The sequence below is a fragment of the Camponotus floridanus genome, unplaced genomic scaffold (genome assembly GCF_003227725.1).
Source record: "Camponotus floridanus strain SB8 unplaced genomic scaffold, Cflo_v7.5 scaffold71, whole genome shotgun sequence".
Classification (NCBI taxonomy): domain Eukaryota; kingdom Metazoa; phylum Arthropoda; class Insecta; order Hymenoptera; family Formicidae; genus Camponotus; species Camponotus floridanus.
In genome coordinates, this window is record NW_020229840.1 from 298,797 (window position 1) to 313,641 (window position 14,845).

The 14,845-nt window shown below is 32.7% G+C and overlaps 1 protein-coding gene across 2 annotated transcripts in view; it reads left to right on the forward strand.

Moving 5' to 3' along the window:
- The window catches only part of LOC105254643 (rho GTPase-activating protein 20), a 230,116-nt gene that overhangs the window by 69,582 nt on the left and 145,689 nt on the right, over positions 1-14,845 (forward strand). For both annotated transcript variants that reach the window (XM_025413936.1, XM_025413935.1), the window contains exons 4-5: positions 4,852-4,897; positions 6,490-6,662. In XM_025413936.1, coding sequence (XP_025269721.1) covers positions 4,852-4,897; positions 6,490-6,662 — 219 coding nt within the window. The remainder of the gene's footprint in view (positions 1-4,851; positions 4,898-6,489; positions 6,663-14,845) is intronic.

The window sequence follows — 14,845 nt, forward strand, 5'->3', positions numbered from 1 at the left end:
GTGGAAAAATTATCATTAAGTTCTGATATTTTTTTGTTCTTAATAAATTATCTTAATAAATTCTTAATTATATTTATATGTATATCAAATGCCTTGATAAACTTTATGCCGTGAAATTAATTAAATTAATTAAATGAAATTAATTAAATGAAATTAATTAAATTGATGTTATGTCGCATGATCAATGACTACATTAATTGGAAACTTGAATATTAATGCATGTTATGTGTATGTGTGTAGGAGGAAGAAGACGACCAGCAATTTAGTTTAGTCTATTTAATTAGAGACGGTAAAAATGATCGAAAATTTGATAAAAATGATTGAAAATTTAATTAATTAATTAATTATTCTTTGTCATCATATCGTAGAAAAACATTCGAAAAATAGTTGTTTAGCTTTTCATAACGATATATGTGATAATTGATTAATTTACTCTGGTAATATCGGAGTGAAAAACACGATTAACATAAAGAAACACGAAGAGACATTTAATCGCGTATCGATAACTAATAAATCGATGTACTGCAGGTGCGTCGTTCGATCTCATTTATCGAACGTCAATCTCGCGAAAAAAGAAGAGAAGGAATAGAAAAAAAAACGAATCCAGGGACCATCCCGGCGATTATAAAATAATAATGAGATAAACGCCTACGCGCATAGAGTAGACATCTAATAACGCGCAGAGTGTTCGACCTGCTTTTTTTGGGCACGCCCTTCGCGTTCGTCGTCGTCGCCATCGTTGTCCTAGAAGGGTGGCAGGACCGAAGAGACGAGTATGCGCGTGCGATGTATAATTAAAACCGCCTCCGAGGAATGCATCTGCGTATTCGTGCGACCGGAGTGAGGCAGCACGAGCGAAAAATTGGCCGCGATGTCCGTTGTAATATCCATGCCGCCCGAGATTATCGATAATCGAACGTCCATCAAGGGATAGGTGAGAGCTCGCGAGACGTGCGACTATATCGTCTTTGCTCATCGTACAAGGTGTCCCATATATTATTTCTTCTTATTTTAAAGCGAAGTACTTTGATTTTTTTGACAAAGTCAAGTCGCATCATATACACACATACACGTATTGTTTAATTTGTCGTTTATATTTTGCGAGATGTCGGCTACAGAAAAATCAACTTTCATATCTGTTGGACATTGTTGCAAGTTGTGGATTATTATAATTTTACACGTATCTCCCGGTCAAATTAATCGCAAGCGAAATTGCACATGCTTACTGAGCAAGTTTTTCATCAATAGTTTAATTTATGTATACAGAGAGTATATGTTTATATGAAAAATTCCTCTTAATTTTCGACAAAAAATCATCTCCTAAAATTTTTCACTTATTAAGAAACACTCTATATATATAATCAAATATATTTCTGTCTCTAATTAATTATATATTAATATCATTTAATTAATACTGTGCGTGTAAATTACATACGTACGTACATATATGTGTGTGTGTGTGTGTATATTTAATTATCGATTAATTCAATTTACGTCTAATTAATATTTTATGCTCCGATGGTGTTTCTCGTTTATATTTTGTATTTAATGTAATTTCGAACAATTGAAATTGCGCATATAACAACCCTATCTAATTATTTTTCTATCTTATGTATTTTTGTGATTACGACGAGAGCGAAAGATGCGGCGCACGATGATTTCCGAACGTGCACGCATACATAATTCATGGCTGCCGGGGACTGATACTTCCTTTACTCTTGACAGCCTCAAAAACGAATAGGTCACCCTGTACCCATCCTTCTCGTCGGCACGTATAATGCGATGCATAAATGCATGGGGGCACATAGTGCGTGTGCGCTTAACATAGATACGTATCTGACAATAAGAAACGCACCAACACGCCGACGCATCGTATCATGACGACGTGACGATATAACGTACGTATCATTGCTCCTACACATGCATCGACTTTTTCACGCCGGGTATCATCTCTTTTTTCCTTGGATCAAGTTGAATGACTTATCGATACATAATATTCGCGTGATACTCACATTCGAGATGGCATGATAAGAATTCGTTGCATAGAATGCGACGTCTCTTGCTGCAGAAAACTTCGCTATGATAAGCATTTTAATTAGGCTCCATGTTAAAGATTTCCTACAAGAGCATCGCTCAGATAATGTAAATATATAATTACTATTTTCTTTTATATTTCAGGCAATTATAAGGTTTTTTTAAATTAATATATAATGAAGTAGTATAAAACTATTATTCAGATGGAGGAAAAAACGTATATATTTACATAAAGATGTATAAAAATTGTTTAGACAGATAATGATTGATATATGTATGATCATGAAATTATCAATTATTAACTAGATAAAGAACTAGATTAAAAATTACTGAAGAATTTTTTACTGTTTTAAAATTATACGGGAAAACAAATCTCTTCTGAAACAAAAAAAAGTTCAAATTTTCTCTCCTAAATTACTTTCCAATGTGTTTTATCGCTCATTGTATGAAGGATAAAGAGAATCAAACCTTTTGATGTGTTTTATCGCTTGTTGTATGAAGGATAAAGAGATTCAAACCTTTTGATGTGCTTTATCGCTCGTTGTATGAAGGATAAAGAGATTCAAACCTTTTGATATGTTTTATCGCTCGTTGTATGAAGGATAAAGAGATTCAAACCTTTTGATTAGTACTTTAATGTAAAATTAACGTACAACTTATATGTTATTATTTTTATAACGTTTTCATGTGTTACATTTATGTCAATTTCATAACTTAACACTTTGTATATGTCTCTTAAAAATGCAATATTATTTTGAGTATTTTTAATATCATATAATCATTTTAAACAACCAACATGTCTCAAAGTCAGTCTAATATTCTAAGAAAAGTTAAAGTGAATCTTTAAATAATCTTGAACTTTGACATAAAAAATGATCAAATTTACTAAAATCAAATGTTATTACAAATAGTTTAAGTTAAAATAATTACTATTATATGTTAATGTCCTCAACATTTCTTACGAATTATTGTAACTATTTTTTCATATAATTTTTAATTGATTTGCATGTTATTTTTACATTATACTTAAAGTCACAATAACAAAAAAAATGTAAAGTATTGTGTCAATTATTTCATATTTTTAGTTTGTCGATAAGTAACATATGAATAAGTTATTTTAACTTAAAATTTAGAATGGACTTTCTGGGACATGTGAAAAATGTTATAATTAACATTTTATTTTTTACTGTGTATCTTCTGGATTATTTTCAGCGATGAGACACATGTGCCTTTCTCTTTCATTTTTCTCTACTTTTATTCTCATTCTACATTGTGCGAAGAAAACGTGGTGCAACTTTGTTCCTTTGAAATTTGAAGTGCACTCGGGAGATCTGCGTACAATTTATCGCGATAATTGTTACCTGACCGCTACGTTAAAGCCAGGAGAGCTCTGCTTTTCTGCGATAGCACACGTAAGACGTAGCAATTAAACCGGAACAAATTGGTTGTTAGGAATTGAGCTCTCTCGTACTCGGTGCGCAGCAGCAGCGGCAGTTTTATTGTGATTACACGGTATCTCCGATAGATATGTATTCGTAGCTCGAAGGCAAGCTGATTGACTCTTGTCGATAATTTCCATCCGCCTGCGTGGCCTGGAAGACCTTGCCATCAAAGAACCTTGAGAGCGTTGCATCCCGTCCATCACTCTCCTTTGCGTACCTAACGTACGCCTTGGACAAAACTACGAACTCATTCTCGGAGCGGCGCTTCTTGCTCCAAAACCGTGTAATACAATTTCATGAAGCGCGGCATGTTTATTACGGCGAAATTAATTACTACGTGCCAGATGTATCGCGCTATTCTTTCCGCGCGCGGACCGGTTTATTTCCATTTCATTATCATCGTGCTAGCGCAAAGTCACGCATCCGCGGCATCGAAAGGTCGCCTCGCGAAGGAGTCCCCCTTTGTCTACAACTATATCTATGTATGTAACATGGTTATCATTCAAGAACGATTTATGCGAATGCGTGAAATTTACATTGCTGGCTTTGCTACTGTTAATGTTATCGACGCTTTTGTAGAGAGAGAAGAACTTAAGAATTATCGAGCTCATTCATATTGAGTCTCCTCCGGTGTCTGACTGAGTGTAATGCTACGTCATAAGTCAATGGATAAATATGCGCTTCTCTCGAGGACATGTCTCGACCTCGTTTAAAGTTCTTTAACCTTATCACTGAGCTACAAACATTTCTCATGATCAGAATGAGCTTGAAGAGCGCGACATCAGAGGGATATCTATTTTTTAATTGTTGGGACGATTATCAGACTTACTAATGGAATGGGATAGATAGGAAAAAATTATTTTTGATGTAAAATATAAAAAGAAAGGCGTGATAAAAACTTACTTTGTTAAGTGTATTTTATTAAGTGTGACATTAAAATTATCTCATATAATCTTTGCCTTTTTTATGTTCTCAAACCATATATTAAATGGAATTGAAATTAATTATAGCAGACCTCATTAATATTTAATCAGTTATTTTTGCATATAATTAATCAAGGAAATTATGATAAATTTAATGTCTCGAGTGTTCTTACAATCATTACGATGAATATGCGGCAGTTATTAAATGCCGATGCAAACATGCAAAAATAATTTTTACAATAATGCAAAATATATAAACACGTGAAAAGACTATGGAAGTAAAGTGATAGATTGAAAATAAATCGGGAAGCGGCAATTATTTAACTTGAACTCTAATCATTTTTCTTGTACATTAAACATGATTCCCGTGCTTAATTTTTTTCTTTCCTCATATCGTTAGTCATTGTATTTTAAAAGCTAATTCTATCATATTCTTTCGTTTTTTTTTTCAGATCCGTGGTATACTTGAGAATTGGGACAGCAGTACCTTCAAGTCGAGTGAGTACAGGAGTTTCTTATAAGATGTTTCTTAATAAGTGCGAACAATTTTAGAGATGATTTTTCGTCAAAAATTAAGGGGAGTTTTTCATATAAACATTAAAAAGTTTTAATAAAAAATAGGGATTGCTAATTTCATCGCCTTATAACAATACGGGAGGCTGAAAAAAATATTAATAAATAACTTTTTTACTAGTAGAAAATATCCACTTAATTTCATTTCTCTAACTTGTTCCAAATTTAAGAAAAAAATAAAAACCTAATTTTTATCCTCATTTTTGGAGGAGTGTAACTTCACAGAGAGGGATGTAGGAGTATATGTTTATATATATATATATATATATATATATATATATATGTTATGTATGTATGTATGTATGCATGTATATGTATAGTATAATATATGCGCGGAAACTTCTTAGCTATGTGCACGATTATCGATTATGATGTCAAGCGACCTTAACGAGTTTATTATGCCTCACGACAGAGTAGTTGAAGTAAGCGGTCTTCGGCTCTCTGCATATCTTAGGGGAAACTGGTAAAGTGGAACTCTTATCAAGGCGACCGTGCCTTTCCTCTCCTCCGATAATCTCGCGCACATCTCGTCTCTTCGCGCGCCTTTTCTCTCCTTTATTTTTTTGCGTTTTCCGATAAAACGTGCGTGATAAACGATGTGAGCGATCGACAGGGGCGATTACGCCGCGCTTAAAAAGACGCTAATTAAGCAGTTCTCCCGATCGAGATTTGCCATGCTTTATGCATTTGCGAATCGAACTCGTTCTCTCGATGCCTGACGCTTGCCGTTGTACTTTTCATCTCGCGATGCCGCTATTACCGTGAAATGACTATCACTAGCCATTTCGAATTTACATTAATAAGATCGCCGGTCTTTTATCGTTTGGAACTGCGATGATGTCGATCGTAAATCGGCATCGCGACTCGGACGTATATACATTATGGAGAATTTATTCGCGTTATTCGAGCGTTCACGTTACCTCGAAACACGATACCATGCACAATTTTATTTTTTCGTTCGTGATTCTCACATGCTTTTTACACGCAGCCGCTCTGAGAATATAATTGCACCATGTCAATTCCTAGCGTGAACATAGGGGACAGGAGGAGGCACGGACTACCGTAAATTCGCATAAAGATGCAGTCCGTGTTGAATCCGCGAGATGCAGCCCGTATTTCGTGACGCGGGTAAAAATGTTAAAGATAAATCATCCGGTGCGAGGAAAAACAAATGTATCTTGGGCGACGAAGAGCGAAGCGAAATAGAGAAGCGCGCGTTAATAATTCCAATTCCATTAATTTCTCCCCTTAATGTCACTTTTATCGCATTATACGTGATATTCAGTATCCTATTTTATTTTCTAATACGTACGTTTACCACATCGAGTGTTCGCGCGTGTGTGGAACGTTGCCATTAATTAACCGAGGGGAGCATAAAACCTTTCATGATATAATACGACAAGCGCAATTATTTTATGACCGGGGAAATATAATCTCGTGTAATTTAATAACGGAATTCCGTGCTTTTTACGCGACACGGACAAATTTTAATTACGACGATGTATACCTATCAACAGGTGACTTATTTCCCGGCTCGTTTTGGAATTCTTACTGGGAATACTTGGAGAGATACAGCGAGGCTAGAAGAACATTGGATGAGCTGAGAGCGACCGAGGACCCTCTGTTGCACTTTCTCAGCCTTAGACAGGCGGCCGCGAGACACTCGCCCTCGTCCTTACTTCTCTTACCGGTGAGTTATTAATAGCACCATAAAATTATACATACATTTTGATGTTGATAAAATTATAATGTCCGACAATTTTTTCTAATTAATTACTATTAATAAATAACTTAAAATTACTGTTATTAAAACAATCTTCGTAGATAACTTTTAATGTCGATTCTTGTTCAGTTATAAATTGAGATTTTTGGGGGAAATGATTATTAAAGGTTTGCATGAAATAAGATTTAAACTCGGATATAATGATTTTATATTGTTAAACTGACTTGATTGATATTAAACCTATTGTAATGTATACTTAAGATTATGCTTGATTAATAAAAAATTGATTTTATAAATGGTCATAACACATATAGTTCCAATTTCGGATATCGCACGATTAAAAAGTATGTGAAAAGGAAAATATTGCATCGAGAAAAAAACTGGAAGTCAATTGAGAGTAGTGAAATTGAATCTCGAGAGAGAGAGAGAGAGAAAAAGAGAAAAATGAGATTCTTTCTCTCTGAAGAGAAAATACGTTCCTTAATTAATTGTGCTGTCATTAAGCTTAATTGCATTAATTCGTTCTGCGAGTCTTTCAAACGTGCCGAATATCGGATCTCTCTTCCTCTCTCTCTCCACTTCTTTAAAAGAGGACTGTCTTTAAATTACTGCCGAATTTTATTCGAATCGGTCAAATTGTTCAGAGTGTAATCGAGTAGCTTTCGCGAACAAAAGCTACCACGTGTTTCGTTTTTTCTCTCCTCTGCACATCTGATTCTCCAGTGAAAGTCTTATCTCGTCGTTGACGCAACGATATGCGAAAGAACATCTTCGCTTTAACCTTTCGATTCGAATCTTTATTCTCGCCAACGACAGCGAATTAGTCTCTCGATTAATTATCGATCGGTTCACAAAACAATTTACTTTAATGCTAACAAAAATATCAGATATGAAAAGCTCCCACTAGGCAAATAGCATTATTCCTGATTAAAAACCGAGTCGAAAAGTCCTGAACCATTTTTTTTCCAAGATTTATTAAATAATTAATCAGATTTAAATATTAAAAAGATTTCTGAAAAGATGAATTGTTTAAAAATTAACACAAAACAGTTTATTTTTTTGCTTATCCAAATCTTCATATGTTGAACGAGGAAGTTTGTCTTTTTATTGACGCGACTTTACTCATTAAGTACTGCTTTATTAAACATTACGGAAAAAAATGGTTCAGGACTTTTCGACTCGGTTTTTAATCAGGAATAACGCTATTTGCTTAGTGGGAGCTTTTTAAGATACACCCGGTATATGCAATTAAAAACAAAGAAGTAAACGTTGCGTTCATTCATCTAGATACCTCGAACCGATTGAAAGCTGAGTTAATTTTGCCATAGATGGCTATTGCAAAATAAAAAAAATCCTCCTCGCGTATCGGTGAGAACGAAAACGCTATGCTAGATGAGCTATGTGACAGCTTATAACGGATGTAATGATCGGAATCGGTAGACGCGACTTTAACACCCTTTGAAATATAGACTCGGAGTTTGTAAGTCACGGAGAAAAAAAATCGGCGCGCATCTAATGCGTGCTCGACGTTGATAAGTGTCTGCAAATACGGTTTCGCTATTGGGCACATTGTTATCTAAATTTGAAATCCAGAAAGCTCCAGCACCGCCTTTACCCTGCTGGCTGGGCTTTTAATTACCTTCGTAATGAAGTTTCGCAATTATTGATAATGCAACGTGCACCGCGGTCCGCAATTATCTCTGCTTGCTCTCCCGCTCGGGCAAATAGATTTCGCGAAACGCGTTTCTGCAAACGAGTTTTCGAGGCGCAACGCGTCCTCCGTATAATTCGCGTATTTTGCAATTCGAGGCATTCGCGCGACGACGGTTTAAGTGAGAAGCGTTTAGACGCGGTTTACTAAAACGTTACGTTATCAGATTTACCCGGAATGTCAACTATGAAATTTCACCTGACCATTTCTACACCTGTAATCGCGACACAGCAGGCTACTAGTATCCTGCCTACGCCGATTGTCCAGTAGATTACAAGATGCCCTGTTACACGTGGGTGTTCACTACGGTTTGCGGTACTTGTTTGTGGCACAGGTACATATATGTGTGTGTGTGTGTGCGAGGTTTATACCTGCGCATTTTGATACATTATTTACTTATATCGTCGCGAGCCCAAGAAATAGCGGTAAGCATAAGAAATTGCGGTACGTCGTTATGAAACGCTGATCTTGATCTCCCGAGCACCTACGCGCGAAATAACGTTGCAGCTTATTATAGCTATCCGCTATGTAATACATAAATCACACGTCCGAGTGAATATGTGTTTGGAATGCTTTCCGGAAAAATATTTTTCTCTTTGTGACCCACTAATGTCCACGCCATAATTTCTTGTTGCAGGCGATAAATATGTTAATAACATAAATTTTTATTATCTCGATTTATTATCATATCTTATTATTCAAAAATTTGAAAATTAGTTTAATATAATAATTTAATTTAATATAATAATTTGATTTTAATATACTAATTTAATTTAATGAGAGAGTATATTTAATCTTGTTCTGAAATACATCTTGATTTTTATTTCTTAAAAAGAATGTGTTTTTATGTATAATCAATTGTTTTTTCTATCTTTGTATAAGTGTTATTTTTATTACACGTATGAGAAACATTTTTCCCTAAAGGTAAAGGTAAATTTAAATGTCGCTTGAAAGTAGCACAACTTCATCATTATATGCAGGTACAGCTGTGCAGTATTTGGTACGTATCTATGTACATATGTGACTTTGTCAGAACCAGTCATTGTTTCTCTTTTATATCGTAGCGAGTTGCAGAACAACGAGTGATTTATGGCACTCGTCCTACCGCATACATGTCTCGCTGAGAAGAGGTAAAGGTGAGATAATTTTGTGAAAGCAGTACCATTAATATGCACCTCCAATGTTTTATAAAGTTCAAATTAACTTTTAATTTTCTTCTGTTACTTTGGACTTTCTGGATTAATCGAATTTTTTACATTAATTGAAAAAAAAATGTTGTAGTATCAATTAATGTTTCGTTTTATAGAAATATTGTTACGTTTTATTTAAATTAAATATATAGAGATATCTATATTCTTGATTATTCTCGTTATTATTGATATCAATGTCAATACATTATTGCTCTTTTTTCAATTTTCAATTTATCTATTATCAACTTCTTACAAAATGTTTACTTAAAATGAGTATAATATTTAAAAATCTTCACTATCCTTCCTCACAAAGGAATTAAGATAGAAAATAATTTAATTCACTCACCGAGATATGATGCGCAAGCAAAGTTGTGGTATGCCATATTCTGGAAAATATATCTGTAAAATATAAATATACCTAAATTGTATAAAGCAATATTTAATATAATTAATATCTTAAAAAATTATATATAAAAAATATATATTTAAAAATTATATATAAAAAAATATATATTGAGCAAAATTTAATGTTTTATTTGTTCCTTATTAAATTAAATTTTAATTAAAAAAATTTATAATTTCCGAATATTTTTAAGATATTAATTTATACGCAAAATAAAAGAGGTGAATAAAAAATTAAATTTATAATTCTTATATAAATAATTTTAAATTTTGCACAATATTATATGTAACTTTATAAATATTTTATTAAATATTTTGAAATATAAACTCTAGAAATATAAACTCTAGAAATATAAACTCTAGAATATATTATTACATTACATGATATAAAATGGATTATTATCGGAGATGTAAGTAAGCAAGTTTATTTCTAAAGTAACAAAAAATAAAATTATAATTTCTTTATTTCACGATTACTTGCCTTCCTCCGGATTTCCTCTTCTCTTGTTGATCTTTTGCTGCTACTTCATAGTATTCACTCGCGAAAACACATATTAATTATTACACTCACGTGTGCACATGGATTATAATACGACGCATAGCACTCTCGATATTAAGCATACGTAACGCACATTTTATTATTTGTATTACGACGAAAGAGTAATATGAATTATGAATAATTAAAATCAAGAAAGATCGCACAAAGCATTATCAGATTGACACTTGAAAATTGCGTGGTCAAATTCACGCATTATTTATCGCAGCAATTCTATTTTCGCTGCTAATATATTCTCGTTTTAAGACGTTTACTATTTTATATTATCATGCAATTGCTAATAAATATATTAGTTAAAATTAATGATAAATATGCAATATCCAAATGCAAGAAAATGTAGAAATATGTTAATGAAATGCTTAATTTTGATATACGATTGAACATATAAAACATGCATATACAATTAACAACGATTATATTTATTGATTAAACATATCGCGACGTTGTTCGATTAAAACTTCGTTTTGTATTCGCGATGTTTTGTTAATGATGAAAAATTACAAAGATAACATTAGCAATTTTGCCTTGAACTGCGTAATATTATAGTCGAGTTAATGATTAATTGAGATAATGACGCATAGTTGATTAATCATCCAGATTGTTAATCACTAATCTTAATCATCATAGCAAATTATCGCGTTCGACATCTGTTAATACTTTTCGCGATCGTATTTTAAAGAATAACACGACGAACTGCTTCACTCGAGGCTCGGCGCGTGAATGATAACAAGGCCACCGAATGTAAACAGTAGTGAGACTCTCGAGCATACGCAGTGTGATTTTGTTGTTATTATGTAGTGAGACTCGGACAGGCGCGGTGATTGTATTGTTCGTGTAATAGGACTTAAACGTGCAATAACTTTATAGTTATTTGTATAGCAAGACTCAAACGAATAGTGGCGCCGGCCTGTCGTCACATCAAAAGAAAAAAAGTGTGATCTTTCCACGATTATTAATTAACAATTATCGGGTCTATAAATTATATTAGTCATTAATTCGATGATCGCAGTACGTATTACGTAGTTTCAAGATGAAGTCGTCGATATCATTTTCAAATTCTTGGGTTATTGATAAAAATATATGGATCGAGAAAGATTTTATTTGGATTTTTATTGAACGACATAATAATGCATTTTATTGAAAGTGTATTTATTGTTAGTTTTGTATTTAATATTTCAATTACGTATTATAAATTCGACTTTCATCGATAATCTGTCAAATACTTTATTTGATAGAAATCTGTCGCGTAAAGTGATGATATATCCGTCTGTTGCGTATTCTATTCATTTTTTATATTATTTTATATTATATTATTTATATTATTTATATTATTTTAATTTTAATTAATACGTTCGTTCGTACTCGTGTTATAACAGAAATAGATTTAATGCAAGAATGTATTTGATACCAGCAAAAGAATTTTTGTAGCAAATAAGAAGTGAATTTGGTCATAATTTTTGTGTTAAGCAAATAATGCCTTGTGTGATCAATCTTAAATTCACATTACTCTTTCGTCGCAATATTATAAAATGCGCATCACATGCACTTAATAATCAGAAGAGTATCGTATAAAATGTCATGCATCGTGTAATATAATTCGCGTAATTAATATGTGTTTTCGCGAGTGCCATGAAGAAGCAACAACAGATCAACAAGAGAAGAAGAAAAGAAGGTCCAGAGAGGCAATGACGAAGCTACCATGAGGTGAGCAAATTATAATTTATTTAATTTGTTATTTGCTATTAGTGAAATTGACCTCATCATAATACGTAATGCATAATGACACATTTTAAGTTTCATTTTGGAAAGTTTAGTAAAAATTTATACAATGATTTTTTATTAGATTAAATGTATATAAAGTATATTTTAATTTAATGCTCAAGAATTTTATAATTACAATATTTTTATTATTTTTTACGAGAATTAAATTTTAATTTATCACATTTTATACAAGCTTATATACAAAATGTAAAATTTTCAGAAATTTTACGTAACTAATTCCTTTCGATTTAGTTTACGTAACTATTTTTACTGACATTTTATTTAAAGGAACCGATAAAAAATTTAATTGGGCACATTATTAATTATTTGAAATTGCTTTATATCATTAGGATATATTTCTGTATTTTATAGAACAACTACAACTTCGGCCGTTGCGTAACGTGCCGATGAATACTAAATTATTTTTATTTTAAATCTAGAGACCCACGCGTGAATAAAGGTTTGAGTATCATTAGTCAACGTTGTAGTTAATACTCGAGATTTATTCGAATCGAAATTTTAAATCATCGAAAATTTAAATGGACGTTTATTTTGTCATGTGGGATGCGAAGTCGTATGTAAACTGCAGTTAACCGTAAACTATGTACCGAGAAATTTGCGAGTAAATCCGTAAGTTGAATGCGCCAAGCGATGGTAACGGTTTCCTCCGTTTGCGCAATATATTCACTTGTACGTAACAGGCCGTGATTCGCTGCATCGTGTCACGGGGATGATGAATAACCTCGCATCGTCATCGATGATCATCGAGCTGCGGAAATCTGACGTAAGTCGACAGGTCAAACTTTGCTCTTTTCGTGATTTGTGTGCATAACGAGCATGTTAAAATTATTACGAATATTCAAATATATCTACGCTGCAATACGAGAAAGTTTTTTAGTTTGAAAATATTCTCACACACATTTTTTCATCTAAAAATAAGATTGTGTAAAATTGATAAAAAAAGATCTACATGGAAAGATTTGAGCAATGTGAATATAGTTCAAAATAAAAAATTTTATAGAATAATTAAAAATTTGTGCCCGTGTGTGATATAGATTCAGTAATCTAACAATAAGAATGATCTTTATACTAAAAACCTAAATTTTTTTTAATACGCAAATTTGCAAAATTGACATTATAAAACAATTACAAGAAAAACAATAACAGAATTAGAACTGAAAAAAATTCAAAAAAATCTATCAAGATAAAAAGATTTGCCGATATATGAATTTTCGATAAACAGATTCCTAACATTGACTTCTATTGTAATGTTTTCTAATTTTAATTAATTAAAAATATTATTCCAAGACTTTCTATCAGAGTTTCGTATGAAATAAATCATGAATATCATTGTCACATGTATTATATATAAAACACCTAAAATGAATAAACAAAATTGAATCTCAAAGAAATCTTGTGGGAACAGATTATCGTTAACATCATTTTTTTACATCTCGACATGCTATGTCAAGAGTGAAACTGAAAATAAGTAAGAAAATAAGAGTTTGATATTCAATTCCATTGACTGTAAGACTGCAATTTGATCGTTTTACCAATTAATTTTACGAAGGTAATTGACAGATACGTAAAGAATACACACAAAATTGTTTATTTGACATAGTGGAGGCAACATTTTCTTACAAGAGAAAGAGTCTCGTATCGTGGCGACTTACTCAGTCATCGATAAGACGATTTGATATCCGATAAATTCTGATAATAGATGCATATGGTATGCTTACGCTCTCGTGAAAAGAGAGACGCGGGTAGCATGATAATGTCAACGATGAAAACCTGCCGGTACGATGTGCTAGTTAACCATGAAGAAATCTGGTTTGTCGCAGCGATTCGCAACTGCTGCGATTACGCGAAGCTGCAACGCGAATGAATACGCCACTGTTCGCATTTATAGCTAATTAAAATGCAATCTCATCCGCCCGCTCGAGGAAGCCATTTGGCAGATCGCAAAATAAACGTGGCAATTTATAATATGTCTTATGGGAAATTCGTTATTCAATTGCAGACAAGTAATCTGATTAAGTATATCGCGATGTAAAAGCATAACGAGAGAAATTCTTGAGACTGTATCTTTTTATTTGCATAATTACAAGTCTTTACTCTTATAAAATGAGAAATAATAAATTAAATATTTTTTTACAATTACAAGATGCTGTATTGAGATACATATAGTTATTTGTTAATGCCATTATTGTTTTTCATCAATTCGAGTTATCAATCATAGCATACGTATAACGTTTCGCATGCACGAAAACAATCAATCTTTGCCAATTAATCTTCGTCAATTTGATTTATAACAGATGATAAGACAAAGAATGTTTGTCACTCATCAATCTGTGCTTTGTTCATTAAATCACAAAGAGTCGCGGGACCAGTTTTTCGAATTCGAAGAATTGTGGATCTCTCGCGAACTTGATAAACAAAAAATTGAAACAGAGGAAGAAGAAGAAACGAGCCGAAGAGAAGATCAGCAACAATGTAGTCAATTTCAAAGATCTTTTCTTCTCTTTCTCGT